The sequence below is a fragment of the Rhinatrema bivittatum genome, chromosome 11, assembly GCF_901001135.1.
Source record: "Rhinatrema bivittatum chromosome 11, aRhiBiv1.1, whole genome shotgun sequence".
In the NCBI taxonomy this organism is placed as follows: domain Eukaryota; kingdom Metazoa; phylum Chordata; class Amphibia; order Gymnophiona; family Rhinatrematidae; genus Rhinatrema; species Rhinatrema bivittatum.
Genome location: NC_042625.1, coordinates 65961653 through 65988197, shown reverse-complemented (window position 1 = coordinate 65988197; position 26545 = coordinate 65961653). Strand labels below are relative to the sequence as shown.

The window sequence follows — 26545 nt, the reverse complement described above, 5'->3', positions numbered from 1 at the left end:
ATAGAGAATCCTAGAGGACCTGGCCCTACTTTAAAAAAAAAAAAAAATAAGAGAGACTCAAGGTCTTTCATTCTCTCTCTCCCTCTGGCTCCCTCCCTCTCTCTTGTCTTAAGAACTCTGCCCGTGTCAGTGTTCCCCGGATGTGGTGAGAACCAAGAGGAGCTCAGGAGAGAGAAGGAGCCATGGTTTGCAAGTGAGAGGCAGGGATGCTTAGAAGAAAAATAGTACCATTTTAGTATGTGGAAAAATGTCTGTCACACACATACAGGGTATATGTATGCACCACGAAAACCCCCCCCAAAAACATTAGAAATAGAACCAAGAAGACTGGCAAGGTTGTGCTTTTCTTCAATCTGCCTGCAAATAACCATACTACTATTATTTTGTCAGAGACAGAACAATCACTGGCACTGCTTCAATTTCTACTCCACTCCTACCCTGCCCCCAGTGAACACAGAAAGCAGTGCCACTGTCTCTCTGTTTCTTTCACAGAAACTACTGACTGCAGCAAGGAAACTCAGAAAAAGCCCTTTACGAGTGCCAAAGCCTACTTTTTAAAGCTTTTTTTTAAACTTTAAGAGCTTCCCAAAAGTTATTCTTCAAATAGTTTCTTGCACATACTCAGACCTTTCGGTGGGAGTATGCCAGTGTCACTTGATCCAGATGGCAACTATAGGCTAGTTAAAACCTATCTGGGCCAGGGTTTTTATCTAAAGCCAATTTCTGAATTGCACTAATAACCTCTTCTGGCATAATGGGAGCTGTTAAACATCCCAAATATTCTTCAGGTACTTTAGGAAGTCCTAGAGGATCAACAAACCGGTTAATCTCCACAGGCGTAGGGTCAGGCTGAGCAGTAGATAAAGTCTAAAAATGCCTAACAAACAATTATATTAATATCTGTAGGGCGATAGTTTATCGCCCCATCTGATTCCTGTATCCCAAATATTATAGAATCTCTTATCCGTTCTTTAACCGCTCTAGCAAGCAAAGCACCTGCCTTTTTTCAAGCTCGTAGTATTGTTTTGTATACCTGAGAGATCTTTCAATAACATCACTTTGTAAAGGTTTTAAATTCATCCCTAGCTAGAAGTAATTTCTTATAGAAATTTGATGATCCTCTTTTTTTTTTTTTTTTAATAGTATGTTCCAGTTCTAATTGTTTAGCCTTTTGTTCCCTATTAAGATAACTTGCAAACGAAATAATTTTCCCCTTGAGTACATATTTAAAAACGTCCCATCTCAGTGTTGGCTTATAATCCCCCACTGGATTTGTTTCATTAAACTCAGTGTATGTGTCAGCTATCAGGTCCCGAAATGCTTTCTTCCCCAGAAGAGATTTATTAAACCTCCATGGTCTTACAGATCGAAGCCCATCATTTGCCCCCGACAAAGTACAGGGCAAAATATCACAACACTAGATTGTACTCAAGTAGGAATCACATAAGAAAAGAAATCAATTCTACTATAAGATCTATGACGAGGTGAGAAAAAAGTGTAATCTCTACTGGAGAGATACCATTCTCTCCAAACCTCCTTAAGAACATAAGAAGAGATCAAATTTTGAAACCTCAGCACCACCTCCCGCCTAGCATTATTCCCTCCAGATCTGTGAATTCTGTTATCAGGTCATAAATTCCAATCTCCCTCCAAACACAAACCCTGTGTATTAAATTGCTGCAGAATAGCACACAATGTTTGGTAGAATGTGCTTTGACCAACATTAGGCCGATAGACATTTACAAGCTTAATGGGCTGATCATGTACACTGCCCTCCACAACTATGACTCTTCCATTCAGATCACAATGTTTTAAGCACTTTAAGAGGGTAAATGTTTGTGAATTAAAATCCACATCTACTCTACTACGAGACGTGTAGGAGGCAGCATAAACACGAGCAGCCCAGCCTCCTACACATATTTCCATGCTCTTTTTTTGACATACACATCTCCTGCAGAAACGCAACACCAGCATTTTGTTTTTTGATAAATTGAAGCACCCATGTACATTTGACTGACTGGTATAGCTGTGCCCTGCACATTTATGGGAAAAAATATGAACATCAAACACCATCTTGACAAAGCTTGTTATAATAAAAATGATATACCATCCACTCTGAGTGAAAACCTCCAGATATCCTGCATCTGTAGTAGGGGCACACTTTGAGCCTTTAAGGCAAGTGCCTTGTAAGATCTGATCTTAAAGATTACCTTTTTGATTGCAATTTGCTCCACCAGACGCATTTCGGAGTTAGAGGCACTTTCCAGCAGCGAGCCATACTTGCTGACTTCTCCACATTCAGTCACCTTCAGGCCGGTACCCTTATTTCTGCCCAAGATAGTATCCCCTTCCACATGAACCAGATGGTGTTACTGCCAGCTGTTTGAAGAAAGGATTGCAAAGGTAAAGACGAAAGACTGCACCTCCTGGATGTGCCTCACACTGTATTTGAAAGTGATGAAGCCCTTCAGGAAATCTGATAGACTGTTCATGCTGCTCAGGGGACCATGAAAGGGAAAAGGCCACAGTATCGAAGAGGGTGAAAGAAGCAATCACCTCAGCCTACTTAATGGCAGACAAGTGCCAGGGGCACTCTGTTCTGACTCTACGAGGATGCAGTCAGCATCCAGGGCAGAAGCACCATCGGTCTCCCCAGGTGAGATCTGCAGGGCTGCCACCTAGTCACCCCTGCTCTCATTTGCCAGGCACTTTGGGCTGGATATAAAAACGAAGGCGAAGTTGGTTTTTGGATCTGCGTTCCTCAAGGCAGCCCAATCTTCCTCCCACCCAGCTACAAGGGTAGCTTTTGTATTTCACAAGTGTCTAGCAGGTGAAAAGTAAAATTGTCCTCACTTGATAACTTTCTTCTCTAAGTCCTGCTAGACCAGTCCAGGGTCTACCCAGGGATACAAGGGCCACGAGCAGAGATGCCTGAGGTTATCTGGCCCTCTCTCTTTCTCTCTTAGCCCTTCCTCAGGAGGGGGGAAACCATGAATGACGATAGTGAAAGAAAACATTTCTTAAAACTTGTGCTACATGAGAAAAGGGGTAGGTACCTAGAAAGGACTTGATGGTCTCTCCCCCTTTATGACAAAGAGTGAAGTCATTAAGGAGGTGTGCCATTTGTTTCCGACAGCTGAGGAGCAGGGAGAATCCCTGGTCTAGCAGGACTCAAGGAAAGAAAATGATCAGGTAAGGACAATTTTACTGTTCATGGTGTTTTACTCATTAGTTTCAAATGAATGCACATCTCTAATTCACTATTTGTAAGGGATGAATAGGGACTTTCATTTTTGGTTTTTATTGTTGTTTATATTGCCAGATAATTTTTCAGGGTTTATTATGACAAGAACAAAAACGGGAGAAAATAATTTTTACGGTAAATATCTGAGTTTATTTTGCTGGATAGAAGCCAGAACAATAAAACAATATTAAGCAGATTCTCCCATCCATCCCCTTAGCAGCATCCCCATCTCTCTCTCCATCTCCTGCCTAGCATGTCCCTCTCTCCCCACCTTCAGCCAAGAATCTCCCCATCCCCACTGCATTGCTAATAGCATTCATCCTTCTCAGTAGAAGCGCCAGGCCGATTTATAGAAAGTTCCCCTTTTAAATAATTTTTATTTATTTATGTTTAACTTTTTTATACCAACGTTCCTGTACAAAATACAAATCACACCGGTTTACATTGAAACTGCAAATTCGCATTATATTATATATTATTATTATATATAATGCATATAAATTATTATATGCATTATAAAATAGAAAAAAGTGAGAACAGTGGACCAATTGATTAGTGGTGACTAGTAGTATTAAAAACATGGACATGTCCTGCAGTACGTGGGTGGTATGATGGTCCCTGTTCATTGTTAATAACTAACTGTTGATGAATAATTTTGTTGAAAACAAATGATATTTTGTGAATGCCTTTGTGTTGATGTTCAGACTAATTTTGTAATCCATTGATTTAAACTTGCCACATTGGTGATGAAAAATCCATAGACCATTATTAATCTGGATTTAGAGAAATTCACAGCTTGCTCCTGGGATAAGCAGCATGGAATATATCTACCTTTTTGGGATCCTGCCAGGTGCTTGGGACTTGGATTTGCCACTGCTGGAAACAGGATATTGGGCTTGTTGGACTTTTGGTCTGATCCTATATAGCAAATCTTATGTTATTATATTCTAAACACCTAAATTTACAATAAAATTTACTCAACAATGCAATAGTCATAGCACAAAAATATCAAAGCTTTGTAATGTATCTAGAATGTTCTGAAAAGAAGGTGTCAAGATTTCTGGAGGTACATCACCCCAAGAGCGGTACAGGACTGCACAGCTGGATGCGGGACAGGACTAGGGCTGGTCTTCCGCCTAGCCAGCCCCCTCCCCCACAGGTTTAGCCCTTGGGTTCTGGGGACCAGTAGGTCTTGGTGAGTCTATGCAGGTGAGAGCAAGGCCAGGATAGGCTGGGTAGCCTGGAGCCATAGTAATGGGTATGGGAACAGGATACAGCGCTGGGGCTGGGACTGAACATAGATACAGACAAGGACTAGAACTAGGTACAAGCTGGGGCAGGACAATATATGGGCAAGAGAGCATCTGTGGTCATAGCTTTCCATCTTTTCTCCTTAGGTTTGCTGCGAGATAAAAACCTGCAATTCACTTATACATGGATTACAGACCAAATATCTTATTTAGATATTACCATCTCCATGTCTAAAGATGGTTTTCGTTTTTTTGTTTTTCAAAATCCTAAAGATAGAAACACATTACTGCATTTCTCCAGTCGCCATCCGAAGCATTCGCAAGAGAATTTACTGATGGGGCAATTTTTTCAATTGAAATGTTTGTGCTCCACTAATAAAGAATTTCTCCATCAAGTGCATAACATGAAGAAAAGGTTTTTATAACAGGATTATCCCTTTTGTGTTATTCAAAGGACTTTTCAAGAGAGCCCGTTGGACTTGAACGAGTGACTTCTTTCTCCTTAAAACACCGGAATCAAGATTAGTCTGCGTCTTATCATACACCTGTCAGACCTAATTTAATACGGCAGAGATCGGAAAATATGGATGTGATTAGTGTATGTTTGATTTTTCAATAACTTGTGTTTGTTCTGAAAAGATCTTGCAGTCTCTGAGATCGCTTGGTATCTTCAGTACATTACGCAGATGAATTCCCTGACAATAAGAAGATTGAAAGTGTTGCACAGTCATTTTCCTTGTTCAAATTGCAGCATCTGTTCGCTATCTTTTGAAGAGAAGTTCTTTTGTTTCCATCATGTCAGCCATATGTTTTATGACAATATACAATTTGCAATTCTAAGGGAGTAATATATGTAATTTGATGCCCATGCTTCCTGTTATACATAGGAAAAACTATCTGTACAGTAAACGTTCGTAGTCAGGAACACCTAAATTGTATTTGATGTGGGTGCCTTGAAGCACTGCTAGTAGCACATATACTGGATGATTTATGATTTTCAGTTTTACATCTAGTTTATCCAAATAGAAGGGGAGGAGATTTTAATAAAATGTTGTTCCTGTTGCATTAAAACTTTATTTGCAATAGGAACACTAATTCCTAATAGACTGAATAAGGAAATTGAGTGGGCAGCATTCTACTAAACTTGGTTAAGCGATGTTATTCATGTCTGTAATTTGATTGATTTCGGTCCCTTTAAATCATTGGTTGTTATGACGACAGATGCCTTTTCTTTTCTTTTTTTTTTTTTTTTTTTACAGAGTATGGCTTATACTAAATTATTAACTTTATATCTTGCTGGTACAAAGTATAACAGCTTAATGCTATATTTTACATAGAGTCCTAATTATCAACCCTGAAGCAGACAATATATAACTCGAAACACTGACAGTGTCTGGCAGCTGTTCCCAAGGCGAAACCAGGTCCATTTTATGGATGAAAAAAATGCCATGGATAATACAGTGGGCCCTCTGGTTACAAATGGCTTGGGTTACGACCAACATTTAAGGTTTCAGGTTACGAACAAATTTTGAGTTACGACCGAAATCCTGGTTTTGATTTACGAACAGATCTCCAGTTACAACCAAAAATTCCACCGGTGTGGGGGGGGAGAGAGACACTAACTACAATACCCTCACGCTAGACAGGCATTTATATCTCTATGGGAGGCCCACCTAGTAAATCGAGGTGAGGTATTAGTGTAGGGGTTAGGGGCCACTTTAATATTCAGAGTGAGACGTACAAACAGAACAGTGCTCTCTTGTGAAGATTTGATGACCTTCGGAGTGAGGAAACTTAGCCAAAGATGAGATTTATGCAATGTTCTCTCAACCTAACTTGATGTTACACAGTTAGAGACTCCATATGCAGATATCGTAAAGGAACTGGTGGAGGAGGTGAAATTGTTGTTTCTGGTAGGCTAGGCACATTTTATAACTTTTTGGTGAGTACACTAGGAAATTATTGGTGTTTCTGGTAATTAATGACCTTATACAACCATTTTTTATTTTAGAAATGGTTAGGTAAGGGGTGCTTTTGGGAGGTTTGGAACGCATTATTGGGTTTCCCATTATTTCCTATGGAAAAAATAGTCTTGACTTACAACCAACTTGGGTTACAACCAGCCCTCTGGAACCAATTGAGTTTGTAAGTCAAGGGACCACTGTATATGAAGTCTTTAAATTAAGTGGCTTCATTTTACTTAAAATGGAAGAGTACATTTTTATTGCTTTTGTCCTTATTATTGCTGATGGACATTAAGAAAAAATATTTTTTTTAAGTGCAAAGAAAATATACATAAAACTGGATGGGTACATGATTAGATCTCTTGTGCTTTAGCCGTACATATTGCCTGTAGTGCATGCAATATGATACCAGGAAGCAATTTATTGTAACTCCTTTCTTTTGTTTATATTATTTTTTGGTTTGATTGGGTTATTTGTGTCTTCTCTTTCTTTGTAAAAGAAGCACACAGGTCAGTGATCTTGATTTAAAAAAAAAAAAAAAAAAAGCAAGATCATTGCAATGAGATGATAACATTAAATGCCATGCTGAGTTACACCATGGTCTATCGAGCCCAGCATCCTGACAGTGACCAGTCAACAGCAAGTATCCGGTGATCCCATAAAGTAGATCTTTCTTGTTTCTCCTAGGGATAGCAGTAGCTTTCTTTAGTCTAACCGGCTAATAATGAACTTTTCCTCCAGGAACTTGTCCAAACTCTTTTAAACCTCTGTATTCTAGTTGCCTTGACTATGTCCTATAGCAATAAAGTGTTTGCTGTCACAGAGGTCTCAAGTTAGTTGTGTATCTGTAGGGTCCTTCCTTTTCAGTTTAAACATTTTTTACCCATAAATTCCTGGAATTTTCCAAAAGCAACAATGTGTCTAAACCAATTTTCACCTTTAATTTTAGACTGATTAAAGAGCAGTTCCCGAGCTGAGTCTCAAGGCCTCCAGTAATGCTGGAAGCCCATGCAGGCCCAAGCACCCACAGCATTTCAAGTCCTGCCCCCCACCAGTGAAAATGCTAGCCCTCCAGTGCTGCAGATTTTGGGGTTTTAAGTCCCCCCTCCCCCTCTCCCCAGCCAGTCAAAGTGCCTGCTGCTTGGTGCCCCTAATGCAGCATTTGAAGCAGAGTAGGTCCACCAGAAGTTCTTCCTATCAGGCTCCCTGGCCCTGCAAGAAAGAAGTGCAGTGCTGCAGAGTGTAGGAGCCTCAGTGAGCTGCTGCCGAATGAGAGAGGAGAAACCTGGTGCTACCACTGGTAAGGAGGAACGATACTGCAATGGGGGATGGAGGAAAGAGAGGGATTCTTGTTGAGGGAGTGGGGAGAGAAAGGGACATGCTAGGCAGGGAAAGGGGGTAGAGATAGGGGTGCTGGTAAGTGGAGAATCTACTTATTTTATTGTCCTGGTTTCTGTCCACCAAAACAAACTCTGATATTTACTCAGAAAAATAACGAACCACATTTTTCCACTGATTTTCTCCTGTTTTTGTTCTTGTCATAATAAACACTGATAAATTCCTAGGAAATTTAAAAAAAAAAAAATACAAACCTATGTATCTGTTAGAACGAACTCCCTTAGATTGTTTCCAGTTAATTCAGTTTTACCCACTATAAATGATGTATTTTTTTGTTTTTTACTCATCTTTATTTCATCCTCTGTTCCACTTCTGCCTTTTTTTTTCTCTATGCTGTTTTATTTTCTATTTCTGTTCTGTCTTCTTTTTTTTTCTCCTCTCCTTTTGTCCTGCCCTATCTTTTTCCTTCCTTTCCTTTTGCACATGCTTTTCTTCCTCAAACATGCTTCCTCCTCTCTGCCATGTTTCTGCTGCCTTCCCTCCCTCCCACAGCGGAAGTCTTTCAACGCAAAAGTACATCAGGTTCTGGCGGCCACACACAGAAAGAACCAGCAGCGCTTACTTTTTAAATCACTTTGCATTTACTATATGTCAAATAAGCAGCGTTGACTTGCTTTGTCTCTACTTGTCTGGTTGGGAACTCTACTGTTCCTGAGGCTTAGGGAGCGAGGTTAAGTTCACCTTGGCAAAGGGAGAGCTCTTTCATCCACTGACTTCCTTCTCTTCCTTTTGCCAGCTGCAGTCATGGGAGAAGGAAGCATCTAACAAACTGGAGGACTTCTCTTTTTAAGCGTCTCCTTTCTACTTTAATACCCCCCATAATCGTTTCTTTGCTGCAGGTCCTTATCTGTACCCACGTTCTGCTGCTCCTGAAAGGCCTTGGCAATGCTGTTGCCAAATCAGGGACCCGACTGCAAGGAAACTCATCATGTGGGCGAGAAGCTAGAGAGAAGGGGGAAGGAGGGGCCATAGGAGGGAAACTGGGGGAAGAATGCCCCCTAAAGCCACCCATGATGCAGGGCTGAGGTCTGGGTTTAGCCCGGTGCATCTGTGGGCTTGTAGTTTCCTGTCTTTGCAATGGGCAAAACCAGGACTAGATCAGCCTGGTAAGAGTTGCCCTGAATCCTAGGGGGAATGGTGGACTCATCCTGAGGGGAAGCAACCTGTAATCCTGCTTGCAGTGGAGATGGATGCTAAATCTGTGGGCTGCTCCTGAGTGGTGAAGCATGAATGGAGCGTCTCGGTGTGACCTTTGGAAAACCATTGGATTTGTGTCTCTTTCTCTTTCACAGTTGCTGATGTCCCCGCCATGGCTCATGAGATGAGGGATCCGATGCGCCTCTATGGTAAGTGCTCCAGGCTTGCAAGCCGGGGTTTGAAGGAGGGTCATCAACTGACTCTCTTTCCAGGACATGCTGGTTTTGCTGTACTGCATGCGGTTCTGATTTTCCTAAGAGAAACGAGACTACAAATCCATGCACCAATGGGGATAAAATCAGGCCCGACTCGGCCTCTCTCTAGCACCCTTAGACCTGGCTCCAGGAGGGCTCACCAACTTCTGTTTGAGTCCATTTGTGTAATCTTCAATCTGCAAGGAGCCTAATGTCTCCCCTCTTTGATCCCCCCACATGCTCACTACCTTTTAGGGATTTTGAAGCTCATGTATCATGTGGTGACACCAAGCTAAGGGAATTCATATGAAATATTTTTATTTATCAAAAATGTATATTCTGCGTGTTCTCTCGGTGTTCAAACGCGGATTACAAAATACATGCATCAAATATTGACAAAAGACCGCCTTTATCTCCCATTTTAGTCCTGATATTGCTGGCATATCATAGTTCAGATGAATGCCCCAAAGTTCATGCCGGCCATGGAAAGCTCGGAGCACGTACTGTCCGCATGAAGCTGTGCATCTACTGTAGCTGCAACTATAATCTCTAGGAAGACAGACTCATTTTCTCTCTCTTCTCTGTTTTTTTTTCTCCCCTCCCTTTATCTTCACTTCTTTCATCTCGTCCACTCCCCCCTTGCACCCCTTCTCGCCCCCTCTGGAGAAGACTTAGGTGAGTACACTCTCTGAGATGGTTTCTCTGGGGGGTCTTCGTTGCCAGCTCTCCTGCTGGCTAAGTCGCCAGCTGCTCAGCCTTGCCACACGTTTCACGCTCTGCTGACTGTCGTGAAGATTCAGCTGCGATGAGGAAGGAACGCAACGAGGAACTGCCATAATTCTTCCTTGCCATCCTGGATGTTGGGCGTGCGAGCAGGCTATCAGCAGCAGCTAATATTCCAGCCGATTAGGAGAGAGATCCTGACTCAGTAAGGGCATTTAGAATAGGGAGAGGGAGAGCAAAGAGCCTTATACCCAGGAAAGTGGGAGTGGGAGGGGAGGGAGTGAGGGTAGAAATATACTAAAGAGTGAAAGTTTAATATGGTGGGGGGAGGGGGTTCGATAGAAGAACTCGTATTGAGGAAGCTGAAGACTGGGTGGTGCTGGATGGGTGTGCCTTATAATATGGTTGTCCCTTCTTTCCTCATGTTACAGAATTAATAGATGAGTATATTAAGGAGAAAGAAACGGAAGACCCACTGAGCCAGATGCTTGCTGGGACCCCCAAGTTAGTTCCCAGGAGTACAAATCCCGAGCCTCCCACCCCACACAGGGTCCTATTCAACGACCTAAAACCCAAAGAGCTGCCTTCCTGCAGCCAGGCTGAGCCTGGCCCTTCAGAGAGGATGCAGAGTGTGACCTTGGGAGTCCACGTGGCACCACCCAAGGACGATCTGACGCCGGATGCATGGTGCAAGAAGCCGGCCTTCCCAGCATATCAGCCACTGGGCTGCTGCTCGTACCCACCCCTGTCTGGTAACGCCCCACCTGGAAGTGATGAACTTGAGGCTCTGCTGCTGCCCAAACCAGAGCTGAAGATAACAGAGCAGCCCAAGCAGCGGGGAATGCGATTCCGGTACGAGTGTGAGGGAAGGTCAGCCGGAAGCATCCTCGGGGAGAACAGCACAGACCAGAGCAAGATAATGCCTGCTATTGAGGTAAGGCACATATTCACAGGCATTCACTTAGGAAAACATGAAATCTTACTTGATGATTTGCTTTTGTTTCTGCTACACTAGACAAGCACATTTGGATTTGTCCCTATTCCAGCTGATGGAGGCAGAGCACTAGCGTTTTTTTTTTTTTTTTTTTAATGACATCACTACTAATGTTACATGCTGAACAGATTAAACCAGGTTTCCTAAAACAAAGATTATTTAAAAAAAAACTTTGGATAGGTTAAAAAGCCTAACTTTAACAATTTGGTAAAGACGTTTTCTCTTTGAACATGTCCATTGAACAAACTCTTTTAATAAAACTTTTTTTTTTTTTTTATTTGATTCCGGTGTGGGGTTTCTGGACTGGAGTAGCAAAAATCAAGGAAAGTGAGAAAAAGTATTAGGTGAGATTTAATTTTTTCTTCCTTGTCTTTCTGCTACAGCAGTCCAGAGCAATTGGGAACTATTCTGGATGGGAGGATGTTAAACCCATTTTTAGGACGCTCACTCTGTACACATCATCTCCTTGTCAGAACATCAAACCTATAGTGTTTTTTGTAAATGTATGTAATGAGTTTACAGCATTAATTTTGCCTAGGAAGATGATTGTGCCGTTACTGAGTGGGCTCTGATTATTTTTGGAGCTTGTTTGCCTTTCATCGTATATGCTGAAGAATTTCTCTCTTTAAGCCACCTTTGTTATTGTAGCTTTCGATGCTTCTTCCTCTTTGCGTTGTCCCCCAAATAACACAAACAACTTATCTGTCTTATGAAATTCATTTGTAACTTCTAAATATTTTATTAAAATTTAGTGACCAGCTAGAAATTGTAACGATTTATCTTTCTCTGGACATTCTTTCTTTGAAAATGCTGGTAATATAATGGATTGATTTAGATGAATGGCTGAAATTACTTTTGTCAAAAAAGAAGGAAATAGTTAACTGAATCTGTGTTGAATTTTTAAAACGGGTCTCGACATAAGGCCTGAACTTTCAGATATTTGTCTAGCAAAAACGATGGACACTAAAAACAGTCTTTTAATGGGTGAGATGCCAGCATTGGCATCAAACACCATTTAAGCTAAGTAACCTTTACTACTTGTGGCCCCTGGAGCAGTTTGTGCTTATGAAACATCGGCTGATGACGACGGGTTGATTCTGTAGTTACAGCGTTTGGCTTAGATGACTGTGAACATCACAAGAGGGCGATGTATTTTATTTGTGCTCTGGTTTACTCCTTTACTAGGGACAGTGAGGTTAGTAATTAGGGAGAGGGTCCATTCATTTGCAGTCCATCCCATTGAGGGTGCTAGAATGGCCACCCCATAAGCAGCTCTCTCCTGGGAGCTCTGGGGGAAGTGTAGTTGATTCCGGAAGTTATAGGAGGTGTTGGAGCTTTTCCTGAGCTGGATTTCTGAGGCCTTCTCTGTAGGACTCAGGCAAACTCTGCCTGGGGGTCTGTGAGACAGGAGGGGATCTGCTCTGCCCATCCACTCCCTGATGGGTAGGGACTGCATCCCGGGTGCTTTTCTGGGTTTTTGGCACAGACTTATTTGTAAGGAGCCTGATGAGACCCCTGGGCGCTGCCTGAGGGGAGGGCATGGGGAGCCCTCTTTTTTTGGGAGATCCAGGCTAGGTAAGATCTGCCCCTCTGCCACCTCAGTGAGGACAGGGGATAGGTGGTGACCCGATATCAGGACCTTCTGGGGTTTGCCTCAGGTTTGGGAAGCAGACCTGGGAGGAAGACTTTTTTTTTTCTACCCCCTCTTTCTGCCCTTTCAAGGAACATCAAGAGTTGCATGTTCCAGTTAGATCCCTTTCCATCCTGGGATTTGGCTAATGGAAAAAGGAAGATCCAGATTTTCAGGAGAACTGTGAGTAAGAACAAATTGAGACCTAAAGGACACCCACGCTGAGTCTTCAGCCCCTGGGGGGAGAGGATTTTAGACTCTGTTTTACCCTTTTATCAGTGTTGGAAGAGTTTTCCTGCCCAGCTGGGAGCCTCACTAAATCCAAGCCCTGGAAGGCGAGTGTCTCCCCAGGGCTGGTAGCAGAGACCCATGCACAGATTGAGGAAATCAGACTGTAACCTGAGATTTGCTGGGGTGCTGAGGTCTGTGTTAATTGTGCCGTTATTGTACCTGATTAGCCATCAGCCAAGACGTTATTTTTGGACATTAAACCAAAGCCTCTGAGGTTTTTAATTGGCACTCACAGTAGAACAGAAAACGTTAGCTCTGCCAGGGAAAAGAAAGTTAATGGCACCCCTGTCACTCTGGGCCCCCGAAAGGAGGTTTCTTTTCTCCCTACCAACAAAGGATCCAGAGCCTGGGGGAAAGAGACTTGTATGAAAGAGCTAGCCTGAGTGATCCAGCCCCTAACGGCCCCATCGGTGTGCAGCCAGGGGTTACATCTGCAATGAAAAAAGACTGAAAAATATACTGTTGGGTGCATGATTGAGAAGGCCACTGGTGACCTTTTGATGCCTTTCGTGTTTTGACTTGCTGACGCCCGTATCTTACATTAATATAATATTTATGGCGCGTGTGAAAACTGGAATAATGTTGCTCTCAGTTTGCGCAGATCTTTGATAGTGGCATGTATTAAGGGCTGAAATGGAGGTGATAGTACTCAAGTTAGATTCCATGAGGTGTGACTGCTTTGAAGGGAGGATGTATTTTCTGAACTCCTTTTAAATGTTGTGTAACATCAGGATGAGATGCCACCCATAGCCCTTTGACTCTTCCCCTGTAACAGAATTTGGCTGCTAATTGGACTTTTACAGAGTTATGTGCTAAACCTTTGTCTAACCCCCTTTTGTAAAAAGGCTAATATATCTGATATCTATGAACGCCAAGGTAGGATTGCTGTGTCTTTATAAAACACTTCAAAACAGTGCCACAGACGAATGTATGTTAAGGCGGCTGAATGTTTTCTCACCTTTTAGTAAAGCAGAACTTGCTGAGGGAGAATATCTAATTTTGTCCTCTCAAGAGCCATGTTGTAACATAAAATGGAGAAGCGAGGTAATGCAAAATAAATCACTCTGGTCTCTAATCCGCTGATCAACCATGAGGCTTCAGTCTGAGTTCATTGTCCTGGGCCCCAACCCATTCAGCTTCCATTTGTTGTAACTGTTATCCATGAAGATGAATCTAGTAATACTCCTTTTTCTAGGTTTGTTTTCTTTGACTACCAAAGGAGACTCTTCCAATAGTGGGAGGAGGAAACAATATTCTTAATTTTGTTGCCTGGGTCTCCAGTGTGATAGGAGAGAGGTCTCGTATGCACTCTTGCCCAAGGCACTACATTTATGGCTGCTGCCATTCAACCCAATAATTGAAGGTAATCCAATGCTCTTGGGGCTTCTAACCTGATACATTTCTTCACTTGTACAATAATCTTTTCTATACATCAGTTAGATATATACATCCCTCCTTGGTTTTGAAGTGATCTTCCAAAAATTCTATAGATTGGGATGGTTAAATAAAGATCCAGTGTAACAGAGCTTTAGATACACAACTTAAGCAAACCGCCTCCTGTAGAGAGATGGTATTTGATCAAAAAACATGCTTGATCCCGTGGGTCCTTGAGAGATGCATCGCCTTCAGTTGGAATAGCCCTTTTTCTGGTACTGCAGAGACCAATGCATCTACTCTTGGCATTTGAAATAAGCACTCTTGAACATCCAGTGGAAGAGGGTACAAGCTTGAGAAAATGTTCATGTGCTGAATTCTGGAGATTCCCATTCAGATAATACCATATTCTCAGTTTATGAATGGAGGGGAAAGGAAGTTGAAGGCTTACGTATTACTTAGTAAAAACGGTATGTAAATAATTTTACATAAATAAATAGGATTAGACCCCAGACTGGGATCCAATAATCAATCTTATTTTCAGAAAGACTTGGTGCAGTATTCAGTTGTGAAATTAGCACAGTAATTTCATCCATATGGAACAGATTAATTTTATAGAGTCATCTTCCCCTTTTTCCAGGGACTCATAGTTACGTCCCCTTAAGAATTCTGCAAAGTCCTCGTTGGCTGGATCAGTAGAAATTATTGAACTTTCAAACTGCAGTCTGATCTTTCACTTCTTTCTTTGCTTAGCTGAAAGGATCAGACTGCATTTTTGTATTTATCATAAAGGCTCCTTCTGCATCACTTTGCTTTTGCAAAGCACAAAATGCTTGATGGAGAAGTGAAAGAACTTGGGAGAATAGCTATGTGAGGAAGGTAAATTTGAGTCCTAGAAACCTCCCCTCTGAGTGCCCAGATCAGGAAATACAGTTAGAGGATCTTTTTTTTTTTTTTTTCCATCAAATGTGACTGCTGCAGTACGAAAGGTTCAATTAATTTTCACCATGGCTACTGTGCCCGTTTCAGCTGTCAAATTCAACATCTCCTCATTGTCTAGGTAACTTGAAATTTGTGCATTTTGAGTTTTGGAGCGTGAAACAGTCTCTCTTGAAATTAATTTTGCAGTCAGCCCAGCTTTTTCAAGTTCACATGTACTTTTGTCACCGCGGGGACAGAGCAGCATGAGCTGGTGTCTGAGGAAATGCATTTGCTGCTGCAAGCAGCTTAACATACACAACAATCCAGCTATGTGTAGAACTCAATGGAAACCACTTACAATGCAACCGTCATACGTAGCCGCAGTAGGATAATGGCTTATATTGTCAAGCCCTTGTGACTCTGGGCTTGAATAATCATAGGTTGCTGTAAGTGTTTAAGATGCAAACATTGTGTGAACACTACTAATGTTTGCTATCAACGCTTTCCACCAGTTTGGAAAATGATATTTTTATTATTTATTTATTTAAAATTTTTATATACCGGCATTCATGTTGCAAACACATCATGCCGGTTTACATATAACAGGGGTGTACAGTAAACTTACGTCCTGAAGTGCTTGCTCCAACACAGCAGTGTTTCAGAGTGTAGACTCCTTTCTCAGGGAACTTCAGGGAGGTAGTTTACTGGTACAATTCTGTGTGGAAATACAATATATCAGAGTTCTGAAAAAATGCCAAAAGGCTATTAATATAACAAATGGCTGGGATTTGGAAGCAACCCACTAACTTACTGTGAGATGAAAATTATGGTCAGTCGAAATAGCGGTGAAAAACACTGGCTGGAATCGCTAGAAAAACATAAAAAACAGCGCAATTGGAGTGCAGGGAAACCTCCCGTCTAAATAGACTTATGCGTTTAAAATACACATCTTTAATAGATTTTAAGGTTACTGAATGTTGTCAATGCGATTCCAAAGAAAAAACTTACGTGCCCCAGAAGTGAGCAGCCTTGCCGAGATTCTTACCGCTGAGATGACAGCGAACCGCGGGCAAAAACGCCGGTTTTAAAGGGGACCTGTCGACTGAAATGAGTGCAGGCAGGAAGTGACGTACGAGAATCCAAATTTGGCGATGCCCATATTTGTTAAGTGACGTGTATGGGGAATACTAGCCCAGCTAAAGTCCTTATATGGGCAATGACGTCATGCGGTGGCCATTTTGAAAAAGCAAAAATTGTAAAATGAATACCGAGTGAAGGGCACCACGACTGACCATAATTTTCATCTCACAGTAAGTTAGTGGGTTGCTTCCAAATCCCAGCCATTTGTTATATTAATAGCCTTTTGGCATTTTTTCAGAACTCTGATATATTGTATTTCCACACAGAATTGTACCAGTAAACTACCTCCCTGAAGTTCCCTGAGGAAGGAGTCTACACTCCGAAACACTGCTGTGTTGGAGCGAGCACTTCAGGACGTAAGATATCATTTTCCAAACTGGTGGAAAGCGTTGATAGCAAACATTAGTAGTGTTCACACAATGTTTGCATCTTAAACACTTACAGCAACCTATGATTATTCAAGCCCAGAGTCACAAGGGCTTGACAATATAAGCCATTATCCTACTGCGGCTACGTATGACGGTTGCATTGTAAGTGGTTTCCATTGAGTTCTACACATAGCTGGATTGTTGTGTATTTTGACAGTTTCTGATTTTCAGCTATCGGGAGTTTTCTTTAAATACTATTGCAAGCAGCTTAACAGCAGCTCTTTTCAGACATGAGCTGCTCTAATTGAGGATGCATGCTTTAAAATCAAAGCTTCCATGTAGCCACCAGTTTAAGATAAAAAAAAATCTTCTGTGAAAAGAGAAGGGATTTTATGAACTCCTTTAGGCTTTTTTTTCCTTTAAAATTTGTTTTTTGTGTTTGCTTTGTTTTTTGTGCTTTGTTTTTTGTTTTTAAGATTTTCTTTAGCTTAAAAACAGGCAACAGCTCATAAGTAGAGTTAGGAAATTGCTCAGGGAATCCTCTTTATTATGTCAGGCAAATTTCATTACACAAATTGGCTCAACCAAAATCTTTGCTATGAGGAAGGAGGCTTAATAAATTAAGGCTCTCTGCACTATCAACAGGTAGGAGCGTGGCCCAAGGGAGCTTTAGCTTCTCTATCTCCTTTTCCCGTTCTCTTTATATTTAAATCATGGGCCTCTCTTAAGAAAATAAGAAAAGGCCGCTGCACCATCAAAAGTTCTTCCATCTGCTGGAGGCAGAGAATGCTAGCTTGTCCTGTTCCGCACTTAACATTAGTAGTAGTTGTGATATCATTTAAAAAACAAAACCTAATGCTCTGCCGCCTTCAGCTGGAACAGGGACAAACCCAATCGTTCTGGACTGATGTAGCAGAAAGACAAGGAATCGCTGCTGGCCCTTCTAACCAGCTTGGTTTTCCTTGCCATTTGTAAAGCTAAACGGGAGCTGATGGTGGCAGAGGTGGGGAGATGAAAAGAGAGGGAAGCAGCCATTGCTGGTAGCAGAGAGAGCATTAGGAAAAGAATGCAGCGAAGCCTTTCAGCACTGGTCACAAAGGAGCAGGCCTGGCCTTAGACTTCTGGAGCTGGCAGGAGAGGGGGAATGGAGCAGGGTTTGGGGGGGGGGGAGGGGTCTCTTCCTCTTTATTTTCCATGACATTTTGACTCTTTTGTGTATCTGTCAGTTGTTGAACTGTGATAACTTGAAGGAGGTGAAGGTCCTGGCCTGCCTAGTGTGGAAGGACAGTCCCTATCGGGTGCACCCACACGGCCTTGTGGGTAAAGACTGCAATGATGGAATCTGTGAGGTCACAATGAAGCCCAGGTTGAAAAGAACACACAGGTGAGGCCTATGCGATGGTCTCTAGTTGAATACAAAAGTCATACAATTGAAAAACGTCAACATATTACTGGTGCTTGGAAAATATCAGTCTGTGACCCACAACTGGTCTATAAATGGGTGCCAGCTGTCCTACTGAGTTGACATATGCCCTAATACCCTACACTTTTGGTATCAACAATCACATATCCTTGCACTCCACACTCCAGTCACCTATCGCACATCCTCACACCCTACCCAACAGTCCCTGCTCTGACATACCACATTCCATTCCCACCAATCGCCCATCCTCCAAGCCTCATACAGGCCACAGTATTGCCACTGTATTCCATTGTACACTTTCACATACTAAATGCCATTGTTACTAATCCCACACCCTTATGCCCTACATTCCAATGTCGCCAGTTGCGTGTCCTCACGCTCTACACTGCAGTTTTGCCAATCGCATGCCTTTCCATCCTACACTGCAGTATTACTGGAGCAAATTGGGCTATTGGGCATTCCAGCATATCTTGATGAACTAGTCAGGCCTCTGTGGACAGGTCCCATTAAAGGCACTGGCACTTGCTAGCCACCAGATGATGAGGAGAACACCCTTTCATTGTGGGTATTGCACATCCTTGATGTGGGATGATATCTCCTCCCCTGATCCCTCATCCTTGAACAAGAACCTCGCCATCAGTCTGCCCCCGAGTTTCACCTATCGCTGATCCTCATACCCCTGCACTCCAGTGTCACCCATCACAAGCCTTCACCACAGATACCATTCCATACTTGCGTAGTCACTATATTAAGAGGAACTATATTAACTCACTGGTGTGTGTGTGTGTATATGTCCGGTAGCAGTGTTACACTTTCGCTAAATTAACACTACACCATTTTATTCTTTTTGTCTTTTTATTTAATCCAGCAAGTGATTACTTCAGTTCCTTTTAGTTAAACTGTAATATCCAATGTCTCAAATGATTTTACTCAGTCTCTGTGAGCTTAAGAAGAAGGTGGCTAAATAAACCAGTTCCAAATGGAGAGCGACTCTCCTATGTACTCGCTGTACTGTAGCCACGCTCTCTTTTTGCGCCCGACACTGCCAGCGTTTCGGCGGAAGCACCTCCTGCTTCAGAGGCTGGAGAGACACAGTTAGTGCTGGAGGAGAGAGTTCAGTTCTGAGCCTGAAACGCTAGCCGTGTCGGGTGCAAAAAGAGAGCGTGGCTACAGTACAGCGAGTACATAGGAGAGTCGCTCTCCATTTGGAACTGGTTTATTTAGCCACCTTCTTCACCCATTCCATACTTGCCAATTACATACTCTCCAGAGTTACCAATTCTACGTCTTCACACACTAAACTCCATGGCCACTAATCATGCCCCCTCGCACCCTACACTCCAGTGTCACCGATTGCTTGCCTCATACTGCAGTACTACAAGGAGTGGATTGAACTATTGGGTATCAATTCAGGCCTCGGTGGATAGGCCCCCTTAAAGATACTGGTGCTTGTGAGCCACCAGGAGATATGAGAGAGTGACTTTTATCATGGGTGTGGCATATTCTTGGAGAGAGTCTTCACCTGGCATCCTTATCTTCAAAGGGGATCCCCTCCGCCAGTTATATTTCCCTGCAGTTCTCCTCTGAGTATTGCAGGCCACACTCCTTGCAGTCCAGTGGCACCCATCACACACATTCATACCATACACCTCGGTGTCACTCAGTACATATCCTCACAGCTTGCAGGTCTGTGTTAATTACATGCCCTCAACTGAACCATGGAACATCCTTACCTGTGGCCTGCACCAACCTTATCCTTCAGAGCCAGTTTATTTGGGGACCAAATACTGGTTTTTAGCTACTGTCCTCTTCACCACAAACTGCTGGTGGCTTAATAATTTAATTTTGAAATAAAAATGCTTTCTCTTCCATGGGGAGGCCTCAACATTGTTGGGTGTATCCTACAAGAACTATAGGCCATAATGTTATAGGGCCTAGTGAAATGCAGACATTCTGAAAAAATTAAAATTTGAAAATAGACGCCAGTGAAGGCCTCATCTTGTAAGGGACTGATACCTTTCCCTTCTGATTTTTGTTTTTCTCTCCCCTAAACCCCTTCCTGATAGCTTTCATAACCTGGGAATCCAGTGTGTGCGGAAAAAAGAGATTGAGGAGGCAGTGGAGAAGAAGTTGAAGCTGGGGATTGATCCATTTAGTGGTGAGTATGAAAGAGGAAACTCCCATTACTTTCCCATCTGCCTGGAATTAAAGGCACAGTGAGCATTAGTGCTATTCTGACATTTGGATGCACATTGCTGTGCCGCTATGTTCTCTCAGATGAGGCACACGTTTTTAGCTATTTATTTTAAAATGCTTATATTCTGCTTGTAATGACACAAGTCCCACTAAGTGGATGAGACACTTCTCTTATACCCTTAAAGATCGAGTACAGAATGGTGTTTAAGGCAGGAGCAGCAAGAGGTTCTGACTGCTTGATCTATGGGTTTCCTTCCCATCCTGGCCTGGTAAAAAAAAAGGTCTTCTGAAAGAAATGGTTGTGGATTTTAGCTTATTATGGACTGACTGGCTTGCTGGTGAAAATAAATTGCCAGATCCAGGAGGCAGTGAAGGTTTGTGGTTGCCACCAGCCTGCCAGGGTAAGGGGGTGGGGTTTGTTTGTTTAGATCGCATCCTGTCTGGGTCATTGACGGGGGTGCGACCTGACCTTAGAGTCAGGCCTGGATTTGCCAGTAGGTATACTAGGCCTGTGCCTAGAGTGTCAAAAAATGTGGGGGGATAGCAGAGCAGCCGAAAATGTGCTATCCCTCAGCAGAGAAAGGCCTTCCGGTTCCTGCTTCAACTCCTTCCTATCCAGTGCAGAGGCTGGAAGAGACAGAGCAAAGAAAACCTGCTGCACTCTATCCCAGCTCCTGCCTTCCTGCCCCGTGCAGGAATTAGAAGGAGGGAGGGGAGGCAGGAGCGCACAGCAGGGAGCCGAGAAAAGTCACTCTGCTCCATAATCCTGCCCCTTTCCTCCTGTCATTCAGGGACATAAGGGAAGGAGGTGAACCTAGAGTAGAGAGGATGGTGCCTTATGCTTGTTGTCTTTTGTTTGTGAAGGGGGGAGGGGCACAATGAGGCAATAGCATCAATAGTGTCTAGGGATGGCAAAATTCTTACTCGGCCCATTGATCAGAGCATATTTGATATGGAGCCCTGAGGATATGGGTGTAGTCACTTTTCAAGAAGCTGATGGTTTGAGCATCTCTCTCTTTTTCTAAATACAGTGGATTTTCTCTAGCAAGCATCAGCCTGGCACTATAAAACAGATGTTCTTATAAGCCAAGGAGAGGTAGAGTGAACGGTGATAACAACGTTTTTATTAGATTCAGGAAAATGTATTGACATGACAGTTTGTAAATGTGTTGCCAAAATATTACATAAAGGGGTACATCTTCAAAGATTTGCATGCCTTTTATATGCAGAAAAGAAGAATTGGTTCCTACTTGCTAATTTTCTTTCCTTTAGTCTCACAGATCAATCCAGACGATTGTTTTGTTTTTTTTTCTCTCCTACCAGCGGATGGAGACAGATAAACTTTACCGTACAGTTGGTACTTGTTATTGTGCCACCTGCAGTTCCTCAGTATACTCTGTAACCAATCTACAAGACATAAATCCCCTATTTTCGAGCAGGGGAAAGAACATAGAAGCTGTAAACACCAAAGAGAACTTGAAATCCCTTCCTACGAGAGGCTTTGAATGCTTCTCACACAAAATAATCTGAGTACATTTACAGAAACAGAAGGTGGGATTCTGGGCTGGTCTCTGGGACTTAGCAAGTAAGAACCAATTTTCCCTTCCTTACCGTTCTCAAGACCAGTCCAGACGATTGGGATATACCCAAGCTTCCCAAAACTGGGCAGCAACCTTCCCAAATCCAATACCATTCGGACCCCGGACAACCAACATAACATTTGGAAAAAATGTGACGACAAGACCACGTCACCGCCCTGCAAACCAACCAGGTGGCACAATAACTTAAGTAATTAATACAAAGGGCACTGGAAAAACCGCTCTAGCACAAAACATGCCAAAGAAACCCCACTTAAATAAAGTGAACAGAAGGACCATCATACTAAGCTCTACCAGTCTCTGATCTTCATTGCTTTTAAAATAATCATCAGTCCAATAAATTGGAAACATTTTTTTGGTTATTTTTATGCAAATAAAATTGAGTCCACTTATCTTTGTATTATTTTTGGCACATATAGCAATCCCATCAGTCCCATTAAAATTCAGAGTCTAAATTTTTTCAATTTTCTCTGAGACTGGTAGTGCTTAGTATGACGGTCCTTCTGTTCACTTTATTTAATTAAGTGGGATTTCTTCGGCAAGTTTTGTACAATAACTTAAATACCAACACCAACTGACACTCTGCCTAAGATGCTGCTTACTCATGAGTGGAGTATGCTCTATAACCTGCAGGAACCTGTAGACCCTTGCAACTGTATGCCAAAGCAATGGCCTCCTTAAACCATCCTGCAGTAGATGCTATGACATCTTGCCTTTATGCTGAATACTAAACAGAAAAAGATGGTCTGATCTATGTAAAGCATTAGTGACCTTTACGTATCTCGGAAGGGTCCAATGCACATCTCAAACAAGAAGTCCCCTAGAGTGCATCAAAGAAAAAGAATTTGGTTTCTGAAGCGCAGACAGTCCAATGATTGACTGGAGAAGCCACCTTTGGCCAAAAAGATGCAAATGTTTGAATAGAAACCCCTTCTTCCAAAACTCGGAGAAAAAGTTCCTTACTTGACAAAGCCTGCAATTCCGAAATATATCTCACTGCACTAAAAGCCCCAAAAGAGAACACAGTGCTTCCAGCATCAGATCTTTCACCAATGCCTTCCCGATTGGCTCAAAAGGAGACTTACACAAGGCAATCAATAGCAACAAGATTCCTCTGTAGAACTACCTGCTAAACAAGGGGTCATAGACTTTGAACTCCTTGTAAGAATCTTACCATATCTGGATGTGATGTTAGAGAAGAAATATGTGCCTTTCTTCTGTAAAAAGAGAATACTACCACCTGCACCTTGAGAGTCCAAGGCCAAATTCCTTTGCAAATTTTCTGCAAGAAATCCCAAATCACCAGAATTGAGGCCTGAAGCATGAAAACGTCCGACTCCTGGCATCAGGGCTCACTTTCTAGATAAGCGTATATGCCTGAGAAGTTGAAGTTTTACTGTCCTGTAGCAAGGATGTATGGACATGTTCCAAATAGCCCTTCACCCTCAATCTCCTTTCCAAAAGCCAGGCATGAGACAACAGCGATTCACCTGTTCCACAAAGATGTGGCTCTGACTTAACAGACCGGGAACATGACTGAACAGTAAGAGCCCTTCTACTGCAAGAGTTGCCAAAACTGCAAACCACAGCCATCGTGGCCACCCCGGGGCAATCAGACACACTCTTCCTCAACGCCTCTGTATGCATCTGAATACTCTTCCTATCACAGACCAAGAAGGGAAGATGTAACGCAGAAGCCCTTGAGGCCATGAGCGGGAAAGGGCATCCAGACTCTCCAATTCCTGCTCCTTCTAATGATTCTTGCCATCAAAGCAAACTGGGGAACTCCTCCACATGGCCCTGATGCTTCTTCTGCCAACTCCCACTCTCTGGGGTCCAGAAGCTGCCTGCTCAGAAAATCCGCCTGCACACTCTCTACCCTGCTACATAGGTCTTCGACTGCATGAGACTAAATGCATAATCAAATCTTTATGGGTAGAAATTCCTTGTGTGTTAGGGAAGAGTATAGTAATAGAAGTATACTACCGTCCACCTGGCCAAGATGGTGAGACGGACAGTGAAATGCTAAAAGAAATTAGGGAAGCTCACCAAATTGGTAGCGCAGTAATAATGGGAGACTTAAATTACCCCAATATTGACTGGGTAAATGTAACATCAGGACATGCTAAGTGAAAGAAAGTTCCTGGATGGAATAAATGACAGTTTTATGGAGCAATAGGTTCAGGAGCGAGGGAGCAATTTTAGATCTAATTCTCACTGCCCTCTTCATTGATTCAGTCCTGTCTGCTTCATCAAGAGGTTTTTCCAGCTTTGTTTCAAAATGGCATCGAACACTTGATGCACATCAAACTTTCACAACACAAAGCTCAAACCAAATGAGTCTGTCCAAGAAAGCTGAAAGAATCAGACATCTACCATCTACGTAAGCAGGAAAACAGGACTTAAAATACCCAAGTAGTAATCGATCCTGAATAAGGACGCACCTGCCGCTGCTATGACGGGCATTGGGAGAAGGAGTTATTAGTTTAGAATGTGAATCTCTGTGCTGCTTTTGGTTTTTGCTGATTATTGCAGCTTTGTTGACATCAGCCGCAGTTACTTCCTGCTCCTTGGACTTCCAAAAGTGTAAGGCGGGGCCAGAAGGACCGAGAAGCAGATGCTGGGAGCTGTCCCTGAGGGATGTACCTCAGAAAATAACAGAGCGGGACTAGGAGGAAAGGTGCTGTCAGGTTCTGGGTGCACGTAGCAGCGGTGTAGGGATGAGGGGGGTCCAATTTTTTTTCCACGGAGCTGCTCGTACTGGCCCCTGCCTTGAGTGGGCTCAGCGCAGACTCGATCCAGCTGTGATTCCCTCCATCATGTCACGCTGTGATTGACTGATGGCAGGATAGGGCAGAGTTTGACTTGTGGCTGTGTGAATGCCAAGCAGAATCATCTTGATGTCGCTGTTTAGATGGTATAGACATGCTTGGATTTGTTTGCTGCATAACACGTTGATACTTAAACACAAAGTTATGTGGGAACTTGCTGTTTGAATATCAGCTGGATTTGCGCAGGCTAAAGTAGGTGCATAAAGTGCCAGTTAGGTGCCCTGCTGAAAATATCTCACTAAGTGGTTTAAAAGGAAACACATTATAGAAATCTTGTTATATTAGAAGCAATTTTGGAACTTCAGAGGATGCTCTCAGGCTGCAAGTGAACTTTTAAATGCTGCAGATTTTCCCTTTGAAAATGCAAGCCTAGCGCTCATCCACAGGTGCAAAGTATCCATGCAAAGTAAGCATCCGAAAGTACATACCAGGATTTTAGAATGAAATTCCCATGCCTACTCCGCCTCAGCGCTGCCCACTTTCAGTTCTGCTAAAGTACCTGCAGTGACATCCCACATACAGAATTCATTGCGTTCATGGGGGCAATCATTAAACCCTGTTTTTACATGGGGTAAATGCGTTTTCCTGTGGGAAAACCTTTTTTTTGATTACTGCCCCCATGATATTGATATGCTGTCAAATGTGTCTTCCCTCACCTCCTTGGGTCCCTGTCATCCCCAGACAGCTATGAAGAGCTGATATTTAACTGCTCTGCCATGGTTCTCTTTTCTTTCACTGTGGTTGGAATCCATGCCTGAGCTGATGGTTTTTCCTCCGCTTCCCAAGGAGGGAAGGGTCCGCAAAGGGACTTGAGAACAAGCCAGCGGTGATCAGGGAAGCAGAGACCGAAAGCGAGCAGACATGTGGCTCTCGCCGCTCCTGCCCGTGGTGTATGTTCCTGTTTCCTCCCGCTCCCAGGTGCACGCCGATTCCTAGCAGCTTTCCTATTAATATAGACGTGTATGGTGCACAGACGTATGCACGCATGTACACTGCACGTTCATTTTTGGCTTATCTTGCCCTATGCATTTGATACATCAAGGATTGTGCAGAAGAGCTGAGGGTTGGTAATGCATCCTGCCATTAAAAAAAACAAAACAAGAAAAAATAAAACCAGAGATGCCAGAAGGGCTGAGAGAGTCTCAAGTATGAAAACGACCTTAGGGTGGCAGATGTAAAAAGCCTGCTTTCTTCACTCCGGCAGTCCTGGTCTCTTAACAGCGACAGTACAGAAAGTTTGGTGATGTGCTGCAACGTTTGGCATCCAATGGGGAGCATGCAGTCATCCTTTCCCTGCAGCACCGTGGCACCCATCACAGCAGCCTCTGACAGAACGTACCGGAGGCGGCCATGGAGGATGTGCACCATGAGTTCTTTGTACCAAAATTGGCAGAGTACAGTGCCAAAGGCTGTTGGACATATTTACCTACAGTGTTGCCTTCATAATACTTGGGAGCTTTGGAGAGGCTTTGTCAGGGGAAGCGGGTAGGTAGGCCACGACTGGCGCTGCATAGTATGAGGAATAACCTTTCCTCTTTCTTTCTAGCTGGTCACTGGAAAAACCACGAGGAGGTGGATATGAATGTGGTGCGACTCTGCTTCCAAGCGTGTTACCAGGACTCCAGCGGAAATGCTCAGACCATGGGTCCGGTTCTGTCGGAGCCCATCTATGACAAAAGTAAGTGTCCAGAGCAAACGTGACGGACATAGCACAGCCTACAGTGAGACTCGAACACGCTGCTCTTCCGATGCTCCTCCAGCCGGCCCCCCTTGCTATTCTAGTACCGAGATCACCTAGGCAAACGAACA

General features: G+C 43.1%; 1 protein-coding gene across 9 annotated transcripts in view; it reads left to right on the top strand.

The window, feature by feature from the left end:
- The window catches only part of RELB (RELB proto-oncogene, NF-kB subunit), a 46226-nt gene that overhangs the window by 8070 nt on the left and 11611 nt on the right, over nucleotides 1-26545 (top strand). For 3 of the 9 annotated variants that reach the window (XM_029571109.1, XM_029571112.1, XM_029571117.1), the window contains 6 exons: nucleotides 9149-9202; nucleotides 9914-9922; nucleotides 10402-10904; nucleotides 17915-18072; nucleotides 20178-20269; nucleotides 26283-26414. In XM_029571109.1, the coding sequence (XP_029426969.1) occupies nucleotides 9149-9202; nucleotides 9914-9922; nucleotides 10402-10904; nucleotides 17915-18072; nucleotides 20178-20269; nucleotides 26283-26414 (948 nt within the window). Of the gene's footprint in view, nucleotides 1-4641; nucleotides 5093-9148; nucleotides 9203-9913; nucleotides 10176-10401; nucleotides 10905-17914; nucleotides 18073-20177; nucleotides 20270-26282; nucleotides 26415-26545 lie in introns of all 9 variants that reach the window. The other 6 variants (XM_029571110.1, XM_029571114.1, XM_029571115.1 and 3 more) reach the window with 5 other exon arrangements.